At 57.2% G+C, this 16,311-nt stretch overlaps 5 protein-coding genes across 5 annotated transcripts; 2 read left to right on the forward strand and 3 right to left on the reverse strand.

The window, feature by feature from the left end:
- Window positions 1-2,662: 2,662 nt before the first annotated feature.
- Window positions 2,663-3,922, forward strand: E0L32_002669 (uncharacterized protein; the record flags this gene model as incomplete). The annotated part of the gene is made up of 1 exon (XM_031136883.1): window positions 2,663-3,922. One exon carries the CDS (start codon window positions 2,663-2,665, stop codon window positions 3,920-3,922), a length of 1,260 nt encoding a protein of 419 aa, XP_030999871.1.
- Window positions 3,923-5,101: 1,179 nt separating this feature from the next.
- E0L32_002670 (uncharacterized protein) lies at window positions 5,102-7,327 on the reverse strand (the record flags this gene model as incomplete). The annotated part of the gene is made up of 1 exon (XM_031136885.1): window positions 5,102-7,327. One exon carries the CDS (start codon window positions 7,325-7,327, stop codon window positions 5,102-5,104), a length of 2,226 nt encoding a protein of 741 aa, XP_030999872.1.
- Window positions 7,328-7,738: 411 nt separating this feature from the next.
- E0L32_002671 (uncharacterized protein) lies at window positions 7,739-9,497 on the reverse strand (the record flags this gene model as incomplete). Its single annotated transcript, XM_031136886.1, has 4 exons — window positions 7,739-8,869; window positions 8,931-8,975; window positions 9,028-9,348; window positions 9,420-9,497. 4 exons carry the CDS (start codon window positions 9,495-9,497, stop codon window positions 7,739-7,741), a joined length of 1,575 nt encoding a protein of 524 aa, XP_030999873.1.
- Window positions 9,498-12,982: 3,485 nt separating this feature from the next.
- E0L32_002672 (uncharacterized protein) lies at window positions 12,983-13,834 on the forward strand (the record flags this gene model as incomplete). The annotated part of the gene is made up of 1 exon (XM_031136887.1): window positions 12,983-13,834. One exon carries the CDS (start codon window positions 12,983-12,985, stop codon window positions 13,832-13,834), a length of 852 nt encoding a protein of 283 aa, XP_030999874.1.
- An 891-nt stretch (window positions 13,835-14,725) lies between these two features.
- On the reverse strand, window positions 14,726-15,598 carry E0L32_002673 (uncharacterized protein; the record flags this gene model as incomplete). Its single annotated transcript, XM_031136888.1, has 1 exon — window positions 14,726-15,598. The coding sequence occupies one exon, from the start codon at window positions 15,596-15,598 to the stop codon at window positions 14,726-14,728; it is 873 nt and encodes a 290-aa protein (XP_030999875.1).
- Between the last annotated feature and the right edge of the window lie 713 nt (window positions 15,599-16,311).

The raw sequence follows: 16,311 nt of genomic DNA on the forward strand, positions 1-16,311 counted from the left end.
AGCAGGTTTAGATTGGCTTTCCAGCACAGCGATCCGACTAGTACCAGTGGAGGGGGACCGCTGTGATCCGCAACGGGAACCCCTCCCTCCCCCATCAAGGTACCTTGGGTACTTATCGCCTCGATCAGTGACCTTTGAAGCAGGTCCGGGTGGTGGGTCCAGCAGGCCTGGGAGCTAAGCAGCCGCAGATTGTTAACGGCGTTTGTAGTCCTTTGTCACTGTCGAGGTACCCGCACTCCCGATGAGTGTGCCTGCTTCACAGCTCTCGATCGTCTGCTGAACACCCAGCCGGATGCTTTGCTCCGGGCCACGTCCTGCACGACGGCACATGTTCCAAAACAAACTGAGCAGAGGCCTCGCCAGCTCAAGATCTGCCTCTTGGAACTCGCTCGAAGTTCCATAAACCATCAAGAACCATGCATGTTTCTGCCCCAGAAGGTTCTCTCTCCCGAGACCACCTGCTCCAAGGCGCATTAGACAAGTCTGACGTAGGTTCTAACGTGCAAGCAAGCCACACCCGCAACTCTGCTCTACCTGGCAGGCTCGACGTCATTTCCCACATTGCCTCCATTCTGCCTCCATGTTGGCGATAATGAATAACTGGATATTGGATACTGGACATCCACACACGCCTCTGACTGCCGACGCCACTTGCCAAGGCTGGGCGATAAGCCGTTCGTTACCTTGATATCTCACCTGTTGCCATCCGCATCGGGCAGTGGGCCACACTTTCTGTTTCATCAGGCGGCCGTCAAGCTCTTTTATCAAAGAGTGTGATGTCGCACCATCCGTTCACCGGAAGTTGTCGTCCCACCCCAAGTACAGGAGACACCCCCCAGTCCGCTCAGCCGTACGCACAGTCAACGGGATGGGATGGGAACGACAACCCCCAGCCGATCAATACAAGTACGGCAAGGGGCCCGGACACTGGGACCATTTAACTCAACCAACCTGGTGAGCTGGCCTCCGTCGGCCCACGGAAGTTTCTGGACAAAAGCTCGCCAACTTTGCCGTAACTGGTTGTCTCTTTGTTATCTTCTGTTGACAAATCAATTCGGCCGAGATTGAAACGTCCCAGCCGACTGTTTCGGTCGGGCTTGGTCACGGCAATTCGACGCTTCCAGCAAGCAACGGAATCAACCCGTCCAGCAGGAGTGCACCCAAGGGACAACGTTTGAGCTAGGACACTGGGCCAGAAGTTAACTTCAACTTCTGTAAGGGTTGTGTCACAAGTGTGGAGAAGGTGCTCGGCGCTCGCTGGCATAATTAGGTACCTAGGTAGGTATGAGGGTATCTTACTACTCCCGGCTCCCCACGTTGCCGGAACTGATGGGATTTCTCCACTGCTAGCCTCCAGACAGAACCGGATTTGTGCAGGAAATATGAAGTAAGATTGACAGGTCTGTGGATTGGCAAGATTGGGTTCCCTGAGGGTGTGTACGTTCAGGTGTGGCTGTTGGGATGGCTGATCTCGAGGTCGCCGACCGCCCTGTCATGGGTGGTCGATCCATACCAGCGGGCGTCGTCGATATGGTTATCTTTTTCTTTCTTTCTTAACCCGGGAGATTTCGCATAAGAAATCAAGTGCCCTGGCGCCCCTGACTAGCGGTGCCCCTGGATGTCTTCTTTCCCCTCAGAGAGAGTCCGAGAGTACCTAGGTAGAGTGCGAAAGCGAAGAGAAAGCGAAAGCTGGAGAGTACCGTATTCGCATTCACTAATCATTGGGCGCATGCACGACTGGAGGACCCGGGCACGCACTGCAAGTCGACCAGTGTGGGCTCATTGGCCCACGGCGCCCTGGCCGGTCCCGGTGGAGGCAGCGCCACGATTGGTGTTGCTGAACTGGGTGGGTGGTGCAGCTGGCGTGAGTGGTCTCTGGGAGGGTTTCTCTGCCTCTCTGCCAGGGAACTAGAGAGGTACTTGCAAAAGTACCTGTCGCTAACAATTCCAGCGCCCCATCGAGATCGATCGTCGCTGCTATGTCCCGATCCCAGCGGTTTCCTGGGACGCACGATCGATGTTTCTTGCTCAACGAGAGGAGCAAGACAAGACACCAGCGCAGAAGGCCTAGCTACCTATAGGTAGGTACCACGTCCCATGTCAACGCACCGCACCATTGCCTGCTTGGGAGGGCCCTTGCCGTTGCATTTCTTGTCTCGGAGCAACTCTACCTCTTCACAGGTGTCGGTACAGGTCAAGTATCCCATTGAGCCAGCATGTAACTAACTACCTAGGTAGCTCTGTAGCTTTTTTCTGCACCATCGCCCACCTGCAAGGGTTGCTGGACGCTACCCGCCGCCCGCACATTGCCCACGTCCAGAGTTATTATATAGACTTCAGGCACCCGTATCGCCGGGCCATCTGGTCCTTTGATCCCTCCTCCTACCAACAATACATGTTTGATGAACCTGTGTGTCTGTGTAGCCACCAGAAGGACTTTTGTTTCACATAACAACTCACAACACCAACCGCGTCCCAGACTTACACACAAGCACAGTATCTCACGAACTCGTGCTTATACTTGCTTGCGTGTCAACCATACATCGTGCAGTCTTCTGGGTTATACACCCTAGCTCGACCTGTGCTGTCGGCTTCCAAGAAGTCGTCTTTTCTACCAGCTTCTAGGCTGTCAACTTCACACATTCTCAGAACAAGTGTTGCCATGCCGAAGCGTCCTTCCGACACTCCCGCCCCCGGGCCGGCTCCCCTTGACAAACTCATGAAGAAAGTCAGTGGACTCACCCTATGCTGCTCTCGCCGAGCCAGAACCAGTCTTTCTAACCAACCCCAGACCGAGCGTAGCCATGAAGAAAACCAGGAGAGAGCCTACATCGCCGCCTCGCGGAGAGCTGACCGCAGCATCGAGGCCCGAGTGCAGTCCGCGCGCATGGCCTCCGAGATCCACAAGAAGAGGACCGGAAAGGGATTCAAGATCTCGGAGGAGATCGTCATGAAGGAGGAGATGTACGAGGAGGAGGAGGACGATCTGCCCCGCCAGTACCGCGCCCTCGCAGCGCACATGCAGACGAGCAACGGCGAGCTCAACAGCAGGCTCTCCGCCTACATTACCAGCAACGTCGCCATGAGGACCCTGGCCCGCGAGCAGGAAGTCCACCGGATGTTTGCCGAGCAGTTCCCCAACGCGTCTCAGATCTCACAGCAGCTGTCTCGATCCATGTACATGCAGCCTCTGCAGCAGCAGCAGCAGCAGCAGCAGCAGCAGCAGCAGCAGCATCGGAGCCCGATCTCGCCGACTTTCCCAGAGATGAACTACGCAGCTGACCAATTCAAGAGGGAGCGGTCGCACTCGATCGCTCCTTCGGTCGACATGTCGCCTCGCACATCTATCGCCATGGCCCCCAGCCCAAGCCCGGCTATGCGCAACGGCTCCTTGGACGGCCCTATGTCACCCCCCGTCCTGTCGCCCGGATCGCAGTCCACCGAGACTACCCAGTCTACTTCGCTCCATCGCAACGGCTCGAGTTACCAGTCGTCGACATACTCGGCTCGGCCATCCACAGCGGCTACGGCCGAGCCTCTCTCCATGCCGATGCCTTCCATGCCCACCTCGTCCTCTTTCACGTCCGAGTTCCCTCCCGAGCTTAAGCAGCTCGCTGGTCCTGGGCTCGACTGGAACGACCCGATGGCGAGCAGCTTCATGGGCCTTGACGGCGGCTTCGGCGGAGACTCTAGCTTGAGCTTTGACTGGATGAATTATGTCACCATGCCTGGCGGACAGAGTACGATGCCGGCTATGGACGATCCGACGCCCAAGTACTTCTTTGACCAGGACGTGGCCGCCGCCGCGCCTTCCTTTGACCTCCCGGCCTCTCAGAGCACGGTTGGCACGCCGGGTGCTGGCGGCGATTCGTGGGAATCATGGCTGCACACCGACCAGTTCGCTGCCGAGGACCAGCATTGACCGTCGAGCGCTGCACAAATGGGCCGCTCGCAGGTCTGTCTCGTCCTAGGCTTTGGCATCTTGGATGATCTGCGTCCAATCTAATATCCCACCACTATGACGATTTCTTCTTTCTTTTTCCATCTTACGGCAATTCGGCGTTCTTACTGGATATCTCGCTTTGGACCCAGAGTTTCGGGGCTCGCCTCCTTCCACAAGGCCAAAGAACCTTCTTTGCCCGGTATATCTTTTTCCATCTCTATTTTTAATCTTTTCAGGGCCCCTGGTCCCTTCGGCGAAAGGCGGCATTGGACCCTCGTGTGTAGAGGGCGAGAGAGATACCCCCTTTCCGATGTGCTATCAGGCACATTTATTGCATTAGACGGAGCAAACAAAGCGGGCGGAGTTTTTTCTTGGGCGGGCAGGCTTTGAGGCCCTTGCCCACCGGATCGCATCATGGATTATTACATCTACTTGGTTAACGCGAGACCACATCTCCCATATTACTGGTTGAGAATCACGAGAGATACCCCCGGCCGCGAGGCGAAAGGACGAAACACGAGTGAAGCGGGGGGCGGGGGGAGGGAGGGCAAGAGAGCCAGGAGAAAACGCAGGAGATCTGTTTCCTGGCCACTCGGCAGCGTCTTTCCAAGGGCTGGAATATGCTCGACTTGAGGCGCTGTTCAGAGTGGCGGCGAATACACAAGAAAGCCAGCTATTATTATTGGCATATTTGCTCTTTGGGAAATGGGGGGAGGCAACAAACGGTGGATTGACGTGGGAAAGGGTACAACCAGGCGCGCTCCTCTGCCTGCTTTTTTTGTTTCCATCAAGGGATCCGCGAAAGAAGGGAAGGCGGCTCTAATGATACCATGATTTTGAGGAGGGGGAGGGGGCCAAAAATCGGCCTTCGAGGAGAGAGCTATGAACTGTTGGGTTGTGCGAGAAAGCGCCTTCTCGAAAAACAACACGAAATCAGAGAAAAAATAGTATAATCTCGAGAAAATCATTTGGTACATGCCTCGTATTGACTCGTGATACTTTTGACATGACCGTGTGCTGTCATGTCCTCTTTAAACAAAGGCCTATCTGTGGTGAGGATCTGTGGTGAGGCACCAAGCACATTCGAACAACTCTCCATAAGGACAGTCAAAGGGTATCATCTGCTATTATGCGGCGCATAAATGACTTTCTGGATTTCTAGGTGCTCGTCTCCGCCCTCGCCGCCATCCTGTCGCGCGTCAAGCCGACCATGTTCGGATTCGCCCTGCCGCCCCCGAACCCCTTCCTCCCACCGCCGCGCCCGCCCTCCTGCGGCCCGGCCGCCTTGAGCCTGGGCGTGGCGGCCACGCGCGCGTCCTCCGGGTCGACCTCCTTGGCCCAGCGCACCCAGTCGCTGCGCCGGTTCTTCCACAGGTCGCCCCTCCACGAGCGCCAGACGCTGCGCCCCGTCCACGAGTCGCGCAGGCCCTTCTCCTGCGCGCCGAGGCGCGCCATGACGGCCTCCTTGAGGTGGAAGGGCACGGCGATGCCGCCGCCGCTGTCGCCGCCCCCGCGCGAGGGCGCCGCGATGACGGCGTTGAGCACGTTGTGGCCCTGCTGCGAGGCGGCGAGGGCGACGGCGTGCGGCATGAGGGCTGCGACCAGCGACTTGTGGAACACGGGGTTCTGCGAGGGCGTCTCGAGCGCCTTCACCAGCACGTTGGCCGTGGCCGGCGCGGTGGCGAGCTTGAGGATGTCGTCGGACGAGAGGGCGAGCAGAGACTTCTGGATCGCCTTCTGCGGCGAGCCGTGGATGCCGAGAAGGGTGATGACCAGCTGGCTTCCGTGGGACACCATGGCCGACTTGTTCTTGACGAATCCCTGCGGTTCGTCCTTCTTTGGTGCGGACTCGTCTGCGTCGAGGAAGCACAGTTTGGTGACCAGTGCATCGCCTTCGGCCTCGTAGGCCGCACAGACAGCTTTGAGAAGAGTATCGATTTCCGGCCTCGCGTTTCGTACATCACAGCGTTCGAAGAGAGCTTTGAGGACGTTAAATCGCCCCTTTTCCACGAGGACCGGCACTTGGGACAGGGTCTTGTTGACGGCCTCGACTAGATCCTCCTTGCTCATCCGGTTGAGGGCCTTGATTGCGGGGTAGGAAGCAATATCATTGCGGAGGAAGCTGTGTATCCTCGGCGCGAGGATGTTGGTATTCAAGGCTTTGAATATCCTGCCCGGGCAGTTGGAAATCAGCGTTTCCAACAGCCTAGAGCCGATCGGGTCATAGAGTAGAGTATTGACGAGGTCATAAGCAGGAGAATCGGTACTGCTGAGGGAGGCCGGTGCACCAGGGAGAAGCCGCTCCAACAGAGTGGGTTCTTCTGTCTGTTCTTCTTCCTTCTCCCCCTTCTTGCTTTTCTTCTTCTTCTGGTTCACCGAGAGGTCCAGGTCGAGCAATAGCTGAAGCACTGGATTGCCGGTCGGATGCGTAGCCAGGACGCGGAGGGCCGTCGAATCCATGGCCGCTGTCGTGTCGGCAATGATTTTTCGGATGGCCAATGCGAAAGAGTCTGGAACAGCTCTGGTATCGGAGGCCAGCTCGCCCGACAAGGCCGAAGCGCCAGCCACCGTGATGTGTTCTTTCTTCTTGCTCTGTATTAGTGACTTTGTGGAAACCTGATCGAGAGGACGCCCTGACAGAACAACAAGGAGGACTCTCAGAGTGTGAGATGCGAACCGGTCTGACATGATGTAGGTCAGATGTGCTTCGAGCTCGTCAAGCGTCAAGAGAAACAGTTCTTCCATCGCCGCAGCGGGCTTGGCCTCTTCGCTACCCTCTTCCACCGCCTCTTCCACGCCATTCGCAAGCTCCTGTGTGACCACTGGGGCAGACTGAATGAACAGCTTCTCGCAGCAGTGGCTCGCGAACCGGTGCGTAACGAGGGACGCAAAATGGCCCGCAAACGCCTCGAACAGGTGCTTCTTTTGCCTCGTGTTGGACAGCAGGATCAGCCGCTCCATCAACCGCGAGCACGATTGACTGCTTGCCAGCTTGAGCTCCTTGCCCTCAGCCTCCTTGTACACGTTCTCGAGGAAGACGTCGCGGTCTTCGGCCGAGCCAAAGTCGTTCAGCTCGAGCAGCTCGTCCGCCCTTCGGAAGTATTCCTGCTCCTCGTCCGCCAGCATACCGAAGAACTCTCGCTCCGGGGCTTGACCGCCGCCACCACCCCCTCCTCTCCCTACATGTGGCCCCTGTTCATGGGCATTTCCGTCGTCAAGGGGAATGTAGTCCTGGCCATCTCCCTCACCATCTCCCTCTGGCTCTCCGTCCTGTACTCGTTGACGTTTGGTCGCGCGGTTCTCGTCGTCGGCGACTTCCCTGTCACGCTTCTTCTTGCGCTTCTCGTCGCGAATGAGCTGACGCTTGGACTTTCGGGCACCCATCTTCGTATTTTGTATAGGAGGGGGGCGAAGGACTCTGGGCTTGGTTAATTGAAGAGTATCCTTAACTGTACCTAATGTTACTACAATGGCAGAATAATTTTTTTAGGCGGGGATCGTTATCTTATCGGTATCGATTGTTGCTCCACCGGATGAAACGGTCGGGGTGCATTGCTGTTTTCCAGGGTCCTCTTCAGCCCCTAGGTACCTAGCCTAGGTATCTCTTTACTGCCTGTTTTACTTGATTGGGCGATAGCTTCCGGTTCTTTTGTTGGTTCTGAGAGGGAATGAGGCGTGTAATATATTGGTTGTACATCGTCTACGTGATGTCTATGGTCTCTATTAACCTAGGTATCTTATATGATCTAGTCTGTATCAGAATCTTTGACTTTTCTCCTTTTTCTTCTTCTTTTTCTAGCTCTCCATCTCCTTTCCAATCTCCTCAATGGCACGCACAAGCCCCTCGACCGTGCCCCTGAGCGTCTGCCAGTTCACCACGACGCGAAAGAAACTGCCCCTTTCGCCAGGGGAAAAGTCCACCATGAAGCCTCTCGAGATCAGCTTGTGCACCATGTCTCTCGTCCTCGCCGTGTTGCCCTCATTGCTATCGGACAGCCTGCCCCCAGGCGCGTAGTAGAAGCACACCTGCAGGCAAGGAGGCGGGTTAGTCGACACGAGAACGAAGTTGTCCTTCTTCTGCACGAGGGTCGCCAGATAGGCCGCCATGTCAAAGGCGTGGTCTATCTGCCGCTCGAAGCCGGCAGCGCCGTGGAAGATCCACGACAAGGCGAGCTTGAGACTGTCGCCCTTGCGGCCGCACTGCAGGGTCAGGTCCGCCAGGTCCCACACCTCTTCCGACTCGGCATCATCGTTGTGGAACAAGTATCCCGCCGGCAGGGTGTTGGCCTTGTGGAAGATGCTCATGTCGCGGCCCAGCAGGAAGGAGCAGCTCACGGGCACGTTCATCATCTTGTGAGGGTTCATGGTGATGGTGTCAGCCAGGTGGGAGCCGCGCAGCTTGTGGCGCTGCTGGGCGGAGAAGATGGCCGGGCCGCCCCAGCTGCCGTCGATGTGCATCCACAGATTGAACTCCTTACAGACATCCGAAATCTCCTCGAAAGGATCGAAGGAGCCCATGACGGTGGTGCCAGCAGTGGCATTGACATAGAGCGGCGTCTTTCCCTCAGCCTTGGCCTTGAGCACGAGCTCACGCAGCTTGGAGGGGATCATGCGGCCCTCGGAGTCGACCGGGACAGACCAGGCATTGTTTGAGCCTATGCCGCATATTTGGGCAGCCTTCTTCACCGAGTAGTGACCGTGCGCACTCGTGAAGAGGATGAACTGATGCGGCGCATTACCGTCGGCCTTGGACTCCGGGTAAAGGGTGTTGCGGGCGATGACGATGGAGGTCAAGTTGGAGGCACTACCCCCAGACATGGTGAGACCTCCTGCCCTGGGGCCATCGAAACCGAAGCGCCTCGCGAGTGCACGTCCCGACGCCTTCTCGATGACGGTGAGCGCGGGCGAAACTTGGAATACATGCAGCTGTGGCCAAGGTCAACAAGAGTCCTTTGGGCGGGTTTACATGCCATGCAGAGGAACCTACGTTTGTGTTCAGTATGGACAGCAACAGCTCTGAAGCCACACCGACCTGCACTGTATCAGTAGTTTACTCGGGTCTGTCCTGGCGCGGTGCGACTCACAGCGTTGGTGCTGGAATAGAGCTTGTCCATGAAGCCCTGGTCCCAGGTGTTGACACTGTAGCGGAGCACATCTTGCATCACCCGTACCAGGCCCTCCTTACCTTGGCCTTCGCCCTCGGGCAGAGAGAACTTGAGGGCCTGGAGCAGCTCCTGCGGCGTCTTGGTCTCTACCAAGCTGGTCCTCGTCGGCGCGTGGCCGTTGGAGCCGTTGGAGCCGTTGGAGCCATTGGTGGCCGGAGCACCTCCCCGACTCTTGGTTGCGGCGGCCTCGTCGGCAGCGCCAATGAAGGGAATGGCTAGGCTCTTGACGGCATCGATAAGCTGTAGGTCAACTATTTAGTAAGGTTGGCCCCGTGTTGAATTTATGCACCGCGATAAGGCCGCAATCTCACATCTGAAACTTCCTGGGCCCTGTTCAGGGTCTCGGGGCTTGCCAACGAGGCCCCCTTTGTGCCATTACTTTGCGTCATGGTCTTACAGTGTGGGTGGTGGTGGCGCTTTGCCGCTGTAGGTTGTGTTACCCCTCCCGCAGCTGGTTAGGTCGGAATGTGCATAGAATAAACTCTCAAAACCAAGTCTTTGCACCCCCTGAAGGATATCTGCACAATCTGTCATGCACTACAAGACGGGTGGGTGGACGTGATGGGAATCGTTGTCAACCCGTTGAGCGATTATATCATCACGAAAGATTTGCAAGGTGCACGCAATTGTTGCATGACTCCATGAAATGCTTATAGCCGAGGCCAGTCAGGGAACCAAAACTCAGTCAGCATATTACCTAGCCCATACGTCGCGGCTAATACAGATGGAGGCGCTAGTATGTTATTTCTCGATGAATTGGCACTGTAAGTAAGTGGTGGAGTGCCGTTGAAGTAAAAGTCCGGCAGACGCCACTCACCAGAAGGTACTGTGCTCGAGTATCTAGAGTAGCCAGCCGCATTATTTCCGGCCCAGCACCACTGGCCAATTTTGGGTCAGGTTTGGAAGCTTAAGCAGCCGCTGAGGGAGGTATTGGACCAGCCGGCACCGACACCGACACCGATCCCCTCGGTCAGTGATGCCCCAATCAAGGGCCTGCTGGGCTCCAATTGGAATTCTTCAACGGATCAACTGCCGCTCATGCTGCATGCACGCAAGGATGCCTTTGAACGAGCCAAAGCTCGAGCTGCTTTTGGCATGGATGATGCATTCCAAATCTGTACGGTTGCAGTGTTCAAGGACCGCGCGAAACAAACGCCGCGACCAATCGCAATGCGGAAAAGACGACGGAATATACCATGCTGCTGCTGCTTGGGTTGATATCGGCACTCGTAATGGTGGAGAGGGGACGACCAAGAACAATGCCAAATCAAATGTGTCCAGACCGGCAGGTGGACGATCCGTGCTCGTCCAAGATAGGTAAACACGACCCAATGTTTCGAAACGTTGACTGCCTCCGTGACGAGCCTGTTTGTGTTACTCAAAGTCGCATGACCATGAAACTTGCTGGCGCGCATAATTAGCTGCTGCTGTCTTCTTGTCGAGTGTTTGCATTCACAGGTGACAGGGCTTACCGCGCAGGGCGAGGTGCATGCGGAGATTTGCCGAGAGTAGACAAGATCTCCGCTCGGGCAACCTGGAAGGCACTGGCGGTGCCGTTTCCGAGCGGCGTGTAGGCTTCAAGGGTGTCTATTCATGTTGTCGATGGATTAATTCCGCGATGCCTCACGGCACGGAGTCGCAGGCTGCCCAAGGTTTGCCAGGCTTACTAGGCAGGCTAGCACGTCCGTTGCTTGTCTGCTTTCGTCGACCGGCAGCTATCTGTGCTGTGGCTAGCGGGCCACAGCCCCATCTGTCAGGCGGGCTCGAGGCGGGCTCGAGGGATGCAAGTCAAACCAAAAGAGAACGGCCACTGCACGATCCTTGTCAGCACGTGGAGATTCGGACATATTTTCTGGGGAGCCAGTTCCCTAGAACGCACAGGCAATTCACCTCAACGGGCATGGCGAGACGACGATCGAAGCAGGCGGCGGGCTCGGCCATTTCCGAGGGGATGATTTATTCATGCTGAATCGAGGTCAGCTCCCAGCACCTCTATGGGTGCCTGGAATGAGCAGGCAGGTACTTACCATGTCAAGAAAGGGGCCTTCTTGCGGCGAGTGCTCGCTTCTTGTCGTCCCCCACGGTGGATGGTGGATCAATTGATCAATGTGTTCAATCGAGGCTTGACAGGGCGGACGGTGGTTTGCCTCGGCGCTGATCAACTGCCGCTTCGGGCGACAACGGCGCTGTGCTTGGGCTAGCAGCAACACCAAGGCGATCCATCTCGAAACCCTGCAACATGGATCACAGCCTGACACTTACAAGTACGAAAAGAATACCGAGTACGGAGATGGAGATATCTACTTGTACTTGTACTCCTTACCTTACGAGTGATGATGGCCTGACCCCTGGTAGATTCACACACAAAGGCCAGAATGGCCAACTACAGCCACACAAAGGTCTATAAGCAGCAGGACCCTGAAAATAATGCTCCGCAGTCGCAGCTTGAGGTTACAACGGCCACCGACTGGGTGGGTATGCCGTCTCGGCCTATCTTGTCCAGAGCAAGCGAGAGACAAACAGGAAACACGCCGTCGGCCTATCGAGAGCACGAGCACATTGTGGATAGAGGACACTCCGTAGGTCTGCTAGTTAGGTGGTCTGTCCGGAGACTCTATGCGCGCAGCAAACCTCACAAGCAGCCAATGGATCGATCCCTTTCGAACTACATACCTCTTTGGTACGGTACGGAGTCAGTAACAAGAGCTACTCCGTAAAGGGGTTCTGTTTCCCAATCGTGTGTGAAAATTTTCCTCAGTGCTGCATGCATGCACGCGCGCAACCCGGCACACATCCTGGGCAATAGTGGTGGGCGCGAAAAGACAATCCATTTGAACCCCAGTCGATGATCGCTGGGTCTCCGGTGGAGGAGGAAACAAAAAGAGAGAACATGAAGCAAAGTGAAGAAGTACGTACTGTAAGGTACCTACCCTCAGGCCAACTCGTTCAATTGCACTTGTCCGCTCTGTGTTTCCTGCTTGCTAGGCCTCGATCCTTCGAGTTTCGAGTTTCGAGTTTCTCTTCTTGTCTTCTCCTTCTCCTCGCAGGCTCCTCACACTCTCGTCGATTTTCCAGTCACAGCAGCTCCGTCTCTTCTTCCTTTCCTGCCCTCGTTCATACGTGATTGATCACACGGTCTTGAAGCGTCCCTTCCCTTCCCTTCCCTTTCCCTTCCCTTTCCCTTCCCTTTCCTGACCTCACGACCCCTTTTCACTACATATCCGAGTCGACGCAAGGCAGTCACATCTGCAGGCGCATCCTCTCTTGCTCCTGCCCATTCGGTGCTTCCCCGCCTCCACAGAGCCTAATCATCCTCCAACCACGGCAGCCAAAGCTTCGGTTGCGGAACGCGCAAATTGAGGTTGGCCTCTCCTTTTTTTGCACCCCAATTCATATCCTCCTATCCGTGAACCGACGCGCACATATTCTCTCCCGGGAAACCATCCGGAGAAACACAGCTATCACGACGCCTACTTCTTCGACCGGACCCTCACAAATATTAGCCCCACTAGATGAAGCTCTATTTCCTTCAAAGACTCGATCAATTTCTCATTGCGATCCTCCGTCGCGGTTTCCCCTCCCCAAGCCTGTTCAGACCAACAACGCCCAGCTATTGGCATTGACAAGCCGCCCAGTTCGCGCCGCGTCGCTACTAGACCAGCCAAGTTCCCATCTACTAAAGCCAGCCCAGCCCGCCTGGCCACGTTTTCTTCCACTCTTCTCGCCCGGTAGACTCGCGCTACCCCACCAGGGTCCAGCGGCCGTCCCGGCAATCAGAGACACTCTGACGCATCTTCCCACCCAAAAAAAAAAGATAATCACAAGAAGTACACCAGACACGCCTTCACGCGCACACGCGACACCCCGAGGGACCATGCCGCACTCGGCGCACCCGTCCAACTCGCAGCCCCCGGTTCCCATCTCCATCACCATCTGCGGCGACGGCGGTTGCGGAAAGTCGTCGATAACACTGCGCCTCGTCCGCTCCCAGTGGACCTCCGAGTATGACCCGACCATCGAGGACAGCTACAGCATCACGCGCCGCATCGATGGCGCCACCTACCACCTCGCCCTGACCGACACGGCCGGCCAGGAGGAGTACAGGGGGATGTGGGCTTCGTCCAACCTCGGCGCCGACGCCTTCCTGCTCGTCTACGACATCACGTCGGCCGACTCGCTCGAGGCCCTGCAGTACTTCAACGACCTGATCGACATGGAGGCCGAGACGCGCCTCGACAACGCCGCCCGCGCGCGCCGCGCCGGCGTCCACGACAGCAGCGGCGGGGCGCGCACCGTGCCCCCAGTCAAGATCATCGCGGGCAACAAGTGCGACTTGCAGGAGAGCCGGCAGGTGACGGCCGCGCAAGGCCTGGACTGGGCCCGCCGGCACGGGTGCGGCTTCATGGAGACGAGCGCGCGCCTCGAGGTCAACATCGAGGAGACGTTTGCGCTCATCGTGCGGCGCGTCGCCGAGGCGCGCCGCCTGGCCGAGCTGGGCGTCGTCGACCACGACACGGCGCAGATGGATCGCCGGGGCATGACGAAACCCCTGAGCCCACTGCCGACGAGCGAGAGCGAGAAGAGCGGCGGCGGCGGAAATGGAAACGGCTCTGGTGGCGGAGGGAAGCAGAGGGCTGTGGGCCTGCGGGGGCCCAACTTCAAGGGCGGCAGCTTCGGTCGAGACGACGACGGCAAGGGGTTCTGGAAGACGCTGAGGTGCTGGTAGAGGTCGGAAGCATGGCTACCTGTCCTCTTGGTGACTTGGTCCGTAGGGGGGAACGATACAAGAGCGGACGAACGGACGAACGACTATGCGATCACGGTCGATTTTGACATTTCTCGGAGCTGGGCTAGCATGGCATTCTGGTTTTGATGTTTCTTTTATCCTTGTGTGTCTTTCTGTTGATGCCTCGTCAATAGACAGACGAGGAATTGGAGGATGAGAGCCGGGAAGAGGAGGAGGAACTTGCAAACTTGAGAGCGAGCCTGACACCTTTTGCTTTTTGATTCCCCGCTGTCCTTGAGAGCATGCGTGCGAGGCGAAAACAGAACATGTAGCACAGCGACTTTGACATTCGGAGGTCTCTTTTTTTTACTATCAGCATTGCTGTGGAGGGCAAAGGGGTGTCGTCATTTCCAAGGGATATACCTTTTTTTTCTGGCGTTGATTCGTGTCTCTGTGGAGGGTTTTAGCAGGCAAGCAGAGGAAAGTGGACGACTATACACTAATGAAGTTTGCATTTACACGGGGCTGTTGGCATGAGGAGACGCGAATGTGATGTATCCGGTCAATCCTCAGGGTGGCGGCCATGGGTCGATCAAGGGACAGTCATGCACCTTGTGTCAGTGAAGCGTAAATGTCTGGTGGATGCGTGTGAATTTCAAAAGAATACGGGAGATGAGAAGAGCAGTTTGGCGCTGCAGGAGCTGACGTCGGTCGCTCCTTCAGCCTCTATGTTCAAGTATAAACCTTTCTAAGTCCCTGTCCCAAAAACGCCAGTCGTGATATCCCATGCGCCCATGCTGATCCCTTACGTTGGTTGTATGTGTGCAAAACATTATGCAATATCTCAATTGCCATCCGATGCATGCCTCTCTCTCCAGCTGCCGGTGCGGTCTAGGCCTTCTTGTTGGTCTTGTCGACCCACTCCCTCCACTTCTTGTAGTCGGCGTACTCGAGGCTCTCCTTCTTGCCCTGGTAGCGCACGACGCTCAGCTCGACGTCGCGCCAGCGGTCCTTCTTGCCCATCCAGCCGGCCTTGCGCATGAGGCTGACCAGCGTCTCCTCCTTGGTCCACCCTTGCTCGACGGCCACGTCGGGCAGGTAGGTGGCGCCGTAGCGGCGGCCGTGGTGCGAGAAGCTGATGCGGATGCCGTGGGTGCCGAGCTCCCAGTCGTCGGCCGAGGCGGCGTCCTCGAAGTCGGTGAGCAGGGTGACGGCGACCTCGAGCGAGGGCAGCTCGCGGGCGGCGACGGGGTCGAAGCGCACGTCCTGCAGGGCCGAGGTCAGGGCGTACGACGAGAGGCCCTCCTCGAGCGGCTGCGGCTCAAAGGTGCCGATGCAGCCGCGCAGGCTGTGGCCGTGGCGCGGGGAGACGGTGTTCCAGGTCACGAAGAGCGGGGACTCGTCCTCCTCCTCCTCCTCGTCTTCTTCGTCGTCGTCGTCGTCCTCGCCGGGCAGCGACGAGAGGGACGTCATGGGCGTGTCCGCGCCGCCGCTGCCGTCGCCGCCGTCCGAGGAGGACTGCTGCGCGCCTGTGGAGAGGCTGGTGGTGGAGGTGGAGGTGGACGACGAGCCCGTCGAGGCGTCGGCCAGGCGGCGCAGGGCGGGCAGGCGCTTGGCGAGGCCGTCTGGGCCGGAGGAGCCGGCGGTGGCCTTGGCGTACTCGAGGAAGGACTTTTGCACCTCCTTGAGGGACAGGGGCTCGCGGTCCTGGAGCTCGGCGGCCAGCACCTCGAAGCAGTAGAGGCAGTGGGCGGGTGTAGCCATTACGCACGCTTGCAGTTCACACAGGTTGTCTTTTTTGCCAAGGTGTGAAATTTCGACCTTGAACTTGCTTTAAATAGACCCAGGTTTCTTTCTCGATGTGGCAAAAAGTCGGAAGACACAAGTTTTCACAAGGGAGACAATAGTATTTCGGTGCTGGTGCTGGTGCTGCGAGTGTGGGCACTCACTCTCCCGTAACCGGCAAAGGCAGAGAAAGCCGGGTCCGTGATCCGCACCGAGAAATGTCCGAAGACGGGGCTGGGTGTGCGGCAATGAGCTTGTTTACTGAAAGGGCACCCGAATCTCTGTTAGCCGGAGACTTGGTGGGGAGGGGGAGAGTGCGTGGTGGGAAGCGCTGAGGAATGGAAAAGGGGAGAGAGAGTAGGAAGAAGAGAGAAAACGAGAGAAAGGGTCTAGAGAGGGAGGCAGTGAGGTTGAAGGCCTGGATGGACGAGTCAGCCCAAAGTCCGGCCCGCTTCCAATTGGTAACCTTGGAACGGTTGTTAGTGGGCGTGTGCCGCTAAATCGAGCACATTTTGGACCCCGCTTTCGTGTCCTCCCCCGCATTTGGGCACTGTAAGCACTGTACGAGGTCAGCACATCACATGCATCATCATCCATCCTCCTCAGCGCTTGAGATAGCGTTATCTTATCGCATCTGTGCCTTGATGTTCCAGGCTCACCATACCCACTTCTGCTGCCACCATCTGCGGATC

Source organism: Thyridium curvatum (assembly GCF_004353045.1).
Source record: "Thyridium curvatum strain D216 chromosome Unknown NODE_11_length_606192_cov_83.229133, whole genome shotgun sequence".
Classification (NCBI taxonomy): domain Eukaryota; kingdom Fungi; phylum Ascomycota; class Sordariomycetes; order Thyridiales; family Thyridiaceae; genus Thyridium; species Thyridium curvatum.